An 8,744-nucleotide genomic window follows, 5' to 3' on the forward strand; every position below is an offset into this window, starting at 1 on the left:
CATGTATGTATCATTGTGCTTTCGTTATATTCACCCCTCTGCTATTGTTAATTTTTCTCCTTCCCAATAGTCCTTCAATTTTCAAGTCACATATATAAAGCAAAGAAAGAAATTCTCAGGAAAATAATCATGGATTGTATGTAGTCAGGAGAATGGAAGCCATATATCCACGCTAAAGCTGTAACTGAGCACTTATGCCAGATTTATTCGTCATCACCGCAAGCATGGACCCTCACTACTTGCTAGCACTTCTTGGATGTCACAGCCTACAGAACAATAAGCTAAATACATTTCTTTTGTTTATAATTTACTCGGTTTGTAGTATTCTGTTGTAACAAGAGCAAAACAAGATTAAGACAACAGTTCTCAAAAACTCTATAATTCTATGATAGGCTCAATAATGAGTTGTGGAAGTTGGATGGAAACTTTTCTAACCTCTACCAAAAACTGATTTTAATCATCTATGATAGAACACAGCTGTACCCTTCTAATTTCTGTTTTAAATTTTTCTCCTCATTTTAATGTCAAATTTTCACTTTTCAAGGAAATTGTAATTGTAAGCCATGGTATCCTATTTTTTTTGACAATTTCACACGAGTACTGTATTTAAATCATTTCCATCCCTCCTCCTCATCCAACTCCTCCTATGTTTCCCCCAGTTGTTCTTAATCCATGACCTCTTCTCCTAGAATTCCAATTCATGCATACAATATACATATGCCTATAGAAATACAGTCCACAGTGTCTATTTCATGTTGCTCTTATGTGTAGTGCTAACCATGTGGGAATGGATAAGCTACCAGGGGACTCTTTTGGGGGGAAGACTGATTCTAATTTCTTATAGAAATGACTGTTCTCAGGACTGGGAGTGTGGCTCAGCTGTAGAGTACATGTTTAGCATGCATGCCTAAGGTTTTCAGTTCAGCCTCAAGCGCTTAAAAAGAAAGCAAAGAAAAGGAAATAATACGTCCAGATGATGGTTATTTTAAGAGGAATCAGATGAGGATGGAGCCAAAATATTTAAGAAAACAAGCATGGTCAACTCAGGAAACTAGTTAGTAGGTATTATCATACTTTTCTAAATTTTGTGATGACTATGGAATTTATTAACTCTTTTAACTTGTAATTCATTTGATTATCAACTCTGTTGCATAAGTTCTAAATGACTTTAAATATTTGTTTGTTAAACCTTTTGTTTAAATTTTTATTGGTTTTTCTTTGTTAAAAACTCTCCTCAGTTTCCACAAAGCCTAGCTCCTGTCATCTGTGGCTGGCGCCACTGTTGTTCTTGTGTTCCTCTGAATCATCAGAGGAAATGAACATGATTTGCAGATCATAATCAAGTATTCTAGGTGCATCCGGTACGAGCCATCTGAATTCATTCATCCCTTTATTCCTCCTTTCATGAATCTTTCATTTCATCTACTCAGCAAAGATATCTTGAGCACTCAGTGCAGGCTAGAAACCGCTCTGGTATCCGAGAATGCATTAACAAATGAGATTGATTCCTACTTTTATATGTGTATATAATCAAGGGTGTACCCACCCTGTGTGCACACATGGACAGAGGTCAGCAGTTGACATTGTCGCTCTTTATCTTATATTTTGAGACCGGGACTCTCACTGAACCAGAAGTTGACAATTCAGATTAAATGGCTGGCCAGCAAGCCCCCAGTATCTCTCTATCTCTGGCTCCCCAGTGCTGAGATTACAGGCATGTTTTGGGGATCTAACTCATATCCTCATGTTAGCACGACAAGCACTTGGCCAACTGAGCCATCCCCCTAGTCTCCAAACTCCCATTTTTTGTGCTTATGTAATTACAGTATGACAAAAAAGAGGAAAGAAATTCTCAAGAAAAATAATCATGGATTGTATGTAGTCAGGAGAATGGAAGCCTTATATCCACGCTAAAGCTGTAAATGAGCACTTACGCCAGATTTATTCGTCATCACCCCAAACCGAAAACATTCCTACTGATCACGAACAGGAGGACAGATAAATAAACCATGGCACAGTGTGGTAAAAGGTACCAGACTATATGCTACCATTTATGGAACATCCTGGAAAAGATGGAGGTTTTCAGGAGCTGAGGTGGAAGGAGGGGGTACACTCCAAAAGGACCAGAAAGAATTTGAGGAGGCGATAGAAATGATATTTATTTGGACTGTGTCGGTGGAGGTGATGTGGCGAGGTGGGGAATTTCGAGGCTTATTGATGTCCCCCCTAAGAACTTACTATGTATAACTTCCATCCCAATAAAGCTGGAAAAAAGAAATAAAGTGGTTGGCAGGCTGGCGTTGGCCAGTTTGTTAGACCGAGTGGCCAAGGAAGGTTTCTTAGCGAAGGCCACTACTGTGGAACAGAAACCTTTTGCATGTCCCTCTTTGCTTTTATTCAGAGGTGATAAAGAGGAAAGCTTCTGTTTTCCATTTTATGTTGAAAGCATGTGTTTTAATTAAGAGAGAATTTATGCAACCCCACACACCAGGAAGATTTATAAGTGCAAGAATGCAAATTTGGTCTATTTTTAAAGAATGTTATTGACAGGCACAGTTCAAAAAAACCTCACCAGGGAGCCCTTTCATGAGATGCTGCGTGTTTCATGATGAAGTTTGTGCTTTTTTTTGCCGTCATGCATATTAAGTTGCCAGAGATGATACTTAATTAATCACATAAAAGCCTGACACTTGAAAAGATAATGTGTGAGAGACAAGATGAAGGTTTTTGTTGCCCGCCTCTCTCTCCTCTTCTACCTCATTCCAGTTGAGAGAGAGCCTGGCTGGGAAGCCCACTTCCTCAGCGCCTGGACCATACTCATTCCCAAATCTGATGGCTACAGTGCTGCTTTGCCATGGCTATGGGCAGACACAAGTTATACTTCCTTCCAGAGTGATAGCTTATGCCTCTGAAAACCAAACTATAGAGAACTTGGAACTGGCAGCCCACCCAACTTCCTCTAACCAATGGACTTTTTTGGATGGATGCTTTAGAAGAAACTAAATTGAATCTTCTTTTTGTGAGAAAGAGATCAATCTCCTCAGAAACCAGGAAGCTTGCCATAGTAGCCAGAGACCTGTTGACGTGAACAGAGAGAAGGATCCTTTCTGTGTTGGTTCATTCAGCACCGTCTTTTAGAACAGCCCGATTTTGAGCCTGTAGCTCCCAATGTCAGGAGAAGGGAAATGGAATCAGACTGTAGTTTGATTGTTGCTAAAGAAAGTGTCAAGTTTTGCTAAAGAATTTGTGGCTTGCAGTGAAGGGAGTAAGGCTTTAATTTCCCTTCTCTCCAAGTTTGTCCTGAAGGTTAAATCTCATCACGTGTTTCTTGTTTCTATGTTAAACAAGGGTTGGAACTTGAAAAATTCCTGCTTCGACTGCTATCAGCTTGCTTAGACTACGTGCTCACTGCTCAAACATCAACCAGACTGTAGTTCCTCAACTCTTATAAGTAGAGCGGACCCTGGGTGTTAAGGGGAATATGAACTTTCTAGAGCTTCCCAGTGCTGAGAAGGCACAGAGACAAGCAGATCTCTAGGGCTTGTTGGCCAAGCGACCTAGCCTACTTGGTAAATTCTAAGCTAGTGAGAGACTCTGTCTCAAAAAACGAACAAACAACCAAACAGGAAACATGGAAAGCTTCTGAGGCTGACCATGGCTTCTACACGTACATGTATGTGGATGCACACAATTCTCTCTCTCTCTCTCTCTCTCTCTCTCTCTCTCTCTCTCTCTCTCTCTCTCTCTAAACAAGACAAGCTACCAAACTCGGCCATTTTACAGGTAATTAAGCCAAGGCCAGAAAGTTAGTTAAGCAACTCGATCCAACTCCCCCACATGGATAGCAATAGCAGATAAATGTCTAAAACACAGGCCTGTTGGTGCCCACCCAAGCCTATGCATGGGGATGAGGAATGGAACCGTATACTTGTAAAAGAAAGAAACATGTTGAAGAGTGGACTCAACAAGATGTGACCATGCATGAGTGCATTAATGTATTGTGAAGGCAAGTGCAAATGGAGAGAGAAGACGGGAACCAAAATTGGAGGGGTTGTAATGTGAACCTGAAATTGGTCAGCTGTGGTAATCCTGGGATTCCACTTATTGAGACGACCTTGAAATCTCCTTTTTGGGGATGGTGACATTGGCACAAAGTTTTCTAGGAACATGTTCTTTCCTTAGTAACAAAGACTCAACCTCACCTGTGGATAGAGAGGGCTGCCGAAGGGCGGTAGACATGAGCACTGGCATCGCTGCCAATCTATGGTGGGTAGGCACAGACGATTACTGCTGTTGAGTCCCACTCACAAGTTGGAAAGCTTGTTTCAGTAGCTTCAGGTGGGGCCTAGGTTTCTGTAGGGTTTGGAAAACCCCCTTTGGTTATGATGATCATCCACCCTGGACAATTTGGTTGATCCTTTTACCAAGCTATTATATATGGAGGCTCATCTGGAAACTGCCAATATTTATTAAATATAGGCACTCATAACTAATGCATCTCAGACTTGAACATATGCCTGGAAGAAATAAAGTATTATGCCAACCAAGAGATATAAAGTCCCACCTCTAAATAAGAAGCCATCTGTAATTGATAGCTGTTGAGAGAGGGAAAATCGATTGTCTTCAATAGAGTGGCACTTGGTATATCAACCACACCCCAGAGCAGGACACCTGCTCAGGAGCAGCTGACCAATACAAAATAGACCCCATGCTTGTCTATTTGTGTGTGTGTGTGTGTGTGTGTTTGTTGTCGGTTTATTCTTTTTTTAAAAAAAAAAAAGAGAAGAGCATGAAGTTGGGGAGGTGGGGAGGTGTTAGGATCTGGGAGGAGTTGGGGAAGGGCAAAGAATATGATCAAAATATATTGTATGAAATATTTGGGGAAAAAAAAAGAAAGAAAACCATCAGGCAGTAGTAGCACATGCCTTTAATTCCAGTACTCGGGGGTCAGAGACAGGCAGAGCTCTGTGAGTTTGAGGCCAGTCTGGTCTACAGAGCGAGGTCCAGGAAGGCTCCAAAGCTACAGGGAAACCCTGTATCGGAAAACAAAAGCAAACAAACAAAGAAAACAAAACAAAAAAGAATGGGATACCCAGAAAAGGTTCTCAGCCCCAAATAAGAAATACATCAGTGTTCATCAGGATAACTGAGGTCTTTTCTTTTAGTGGGATCCTGCACACAATCAAAAAACTACTGCTAAACACACTAACACGGATGAATAGCACAGAACTCTGCCAAGCATAAGAAGTCAGATAAGTTGTATTCATTGTATGATTCCATATGAAAACAATAAATAATACTGGGTGAATGAATCAAAGTAACAATTGCCTCTCTCGGGAAGGGGCAAGGTACTGGAAACCTTTAATATCTCAACGGTGTAGTGGCTACACAGTTACATGTAAAATATTGAGCTGCTAACTTACTCTACTGTACACATAGATGACACATTGTAAAATATAGAATTCATATTTACATTGCCAAATCCATAAAGCCGTTGTAAGAATCTTGTAGCTTTCAAACATAAGATAAATAGGAAAGTACAGTCTTGTGTTATCATCCAACTGGCAGGCCACTGAAGGCAGTGTGATGCAGCACCTGTAATTCTGGTGACCCAGCAGCCTTTGCAAGGCCTAGCCAAATACAGAAAGTTAGTGAGGACACACTGCAGCTGCGGTGGCATTCAACTCAGCTTTGCACGGAGCTTTCCCTGACTGCTGATGGCGAGTTCGGTTTGCTCTGCAACTCTGGGAAGAGGGTCCCTGCAGCTGCGGTTTTCCATTCCATGCCCTCCCTTTCCACTCTGTTCGCCTCCCCGAGGAGACAGTAAACACCATCTGGACCACTGCATTCACCAGCCCGGAAACCCAAATCTCTTCTTCCCATCAAGAAAATTATACTCAGCCTGACGTGCCCTCCACCAGTGGAAACCAGCCATGGAGCTTCGGCCAGCTCCAAAGTTTGCTGGCCCTGAACGAACGCAGAAAACTATCTGTGGTCATTAGTACCTGGGGGTGGGGGGAGGCAAAAAGGCGGCGTGCAAGGAAGATGAGGGTGAGTGGAGGATTCCTGTCTGGTCCACCCAGTACCCTCATTTCTGAATCATTCCTTTGAAGTCTCTGAGAATATCATCTGTACTGAGCAGTGTACTTTAAGTAGCTTAGGATAAACACATGGCCACAGACACTGATAACACTATCTTTATTTGTCCATTACTTACCAAGGCCAGCTCACCTGAGGACAGTTTGTTCCTTTATACAAAGAAACTCCAACACCACATGTATTAAGTTGTAGGCCATTTTCTTCAGATTCTAAACTTTTAAGAAATGTACCTATGCTTTTTCCAGTATACACTCTGGTCAACAATGTATGTGAATATCCTGCAAATATGTCTTTCCTTGCTGTTCAAACATGGGTTTTATTTTTTTTAACATGGTAGATGTTTGATAAATGCATGAGAACAGGTTTTAAGATTATGTCAGTGCAAAATCACACACATATATATGTATATATGTGTGAGTGTTTTATATATATATATATATATATATATATATATATATATATATATATACAAAGATATGTTTTTCCAGAATAAAAGTGGACATCCAGCCCACTAGGCTCCAAAGACATTGAACATAGAAGGGCATTAATAAAGCTATTAAAATTAGAAGTCAACCTTGAGCAACACTTGCTTAGCCAGACCAAAGGGAGCAATCATGTTTAAATGCACTGAAGGACAACTTGGAAAAAATCAACACACAATTGTTCTGTTCAGACACACCTAAAAAATCAGCTGTAAGAAAAGTTAAGACTGTCCCAGGAAGACAAAGTTCTGAGAAATGGAGCCTATTTTTCTTTCTCAAAGATTTCACAGAGGGGCAGTGGAAACTTCCCTGTTTTCTGAAAGGTTCCGAATTGCTTCTAAGACACATTAGCCTGATATTGAAACTATGGGGTGTGATTGTCCTTTTCACTGCTCAATTAATTTTTTTAGGGAGGGAGAAGACAGTAATTTTTCTTCAGAAAAAAATGTCCCTGGGTCTCGGGCTTAGAGATTTAATTCTCATTTGTTTCCTCCTGTCTCCGCCATTCACTCATTTTTCTTTTCTTAAACTAATATGCCACACTCCAGACGTAATTTCCAGAACAAAACCATGCCTGGAAGGGAGTTTGAATTTGAGTAAAACTTCCCTTTCCTGAAGGCAGCTCTCCTGTGTGGTCCACCACCCCAAGAGAAGACATTAAGTTCCAATCAGTACTTACCTGTCTGCGGACAGTGCCGTAAGTGTGAAGACAGACACCCCCACTGAGGTAAGCTGGATAAAGGGGATCAGTTTGCAACCGATCCTGCCAAAAAGCCATCTGTCAGCCAGGTACTTGCTGGCATCCACAGGGGCACATGTTACCAGCAGCAGCAGGTCTCCCAAAGCCAGGCTAGAGATGAACAGGTTCGGCACATTTCGCATGGACTTGACTGTACAGAAGATCTTGATCAAGGTGATGTTGCCAACGAGGCCTATCACGATGATAATCCCATAAACTGCAGGAATGATATAAATGATTCCCGGGTGGAACCAGTTGTCCATCTTGGGGGTATTCAGACTTTGATTGAAGGTGTTGTTGCAGTACAGGAAAGAGTCCACTTCCAAGTTCAGGTGGGAACAATTGTTCAGAGCCATCTCAAGACCTCTCTCTAAAAAAAGGACCTTTAAGATGCTGCTTCTTAACTTCTGGTTTTGCAGTCAGGTGATGAAGTTAAGATCTGTGCTAGGCTCTTGATCCCCTTTAGTAAAAACACTCTGAATGCACACACACTGGTATTCCAAAAGCTAGCTTAGTACGTTGATGTTGGTTCTGCCCCAGCCTCCACACCACCAGTGAGCAGTACAGTGTAAATGCCCTAAGTTAACAATCATCAGAAACTCAGCCCAAAGAAAAGCTTAAGATTAAGCCCAATCTGACCCAGCTCTTCCTACCTCCATTCTAGTCTGAGTCCCTCTGGCTGCAGTTTACCAAGAACTTTGGGATTGGTATTTTCACACAGCATTTCCCGTCTTTCCTGATATGTAGAACCTGGAGGTTTAAAGTGGGTAGAAAAAAACTGCACCAAGAAAGCCTCCAATCCTATAGGCAGGATGCTTTGCACGTCACTGGCTTCCCCAGCAAACGGCAGCTCTCCTGAGCTGGGGCTCTGAAGAGGAGCCAGGACCACGTATAGACAGCGAATGCCAGCCCCCTGCTGGACGCTTCAATCACTACCCAGCTGCCGGCTTTCTCCAAATGAGAACCAGCCAGCAGATCGCAACTCCTGGGGCTTAACAGATAGATACCTTTCTTTGCCTTTTCATTTAAGCCAGCAGCACCTATGGTCGGTATTTAATAAATGCTGCTCTCTGCAACCTGGAGCTATCTCTGATACTATCTCCATGAGTTCATATGTGACTCATGACACATAACACTCCCCCTTTCTAATCTTTAGTAATGCATTAGATTGGCACGTCCGGGTCTGTGTGTGAGCTGTCCTACTTAGTCGCTCTGGAAAAGGGACTGTTAATAACAATTGCGTGCGCAGAGCTCACACCATAAACCTTCAGCCACAGACCAGGAAAAGCAGAAGCACAGTGCACATGGGCTCTTTCCTGAATATTTCCCAAGTCCCCATATTCCTTAACCATGGAGCCAGCTGCATGCTTAATACTCAAAGATCAATAATCTTTTCCAGTAGAAAAAAATTGCTTTTTCTTCTG

General features: G+C 41.9%; 1 protein-coding gene across 1 annotated transcript in view; it reads right to left on the reverse strand.

Annotated features, from left to right (window-relative positions):
* The window catches only part of Grpr (gastrin releasing peptide receptor), a 40,407-nt gene extending 32,290 nt beyond the window's left edge, over positions 1-8,117 (reverse strand). Inside the window, exon 1 of the mRNA XM_075958229.1 lies at positions 7,261-8,117. Coding sequence (XP_075814344.1) covers positions 7,261-7,676 — 416 coding nt within the window. The 5' untranslated portion in view covers positions 7,677-8,117. The remainder of the gene's footprint in view (positions 1-7,260) is intronic.
* Between the last annotated feature and the right edge of the window lie 627 nt (positions 8,118-8,744).

The sequence above is a fragment of the Microtus pennsylvanicus genome, chromosome X, assembly GCF_037038515.1.
Source record: "Microtus pennsylvanicus isolate mMicPen1 chromosome X, mMicPen1.hap1, whole genome shotgun sequence".
Lineage (NCBI taxonomy): Eukaryota > Metazoa > Chordata > Mammalia > Rodentia > Cricetidae > Microtus > Microtus pennsylvanicus.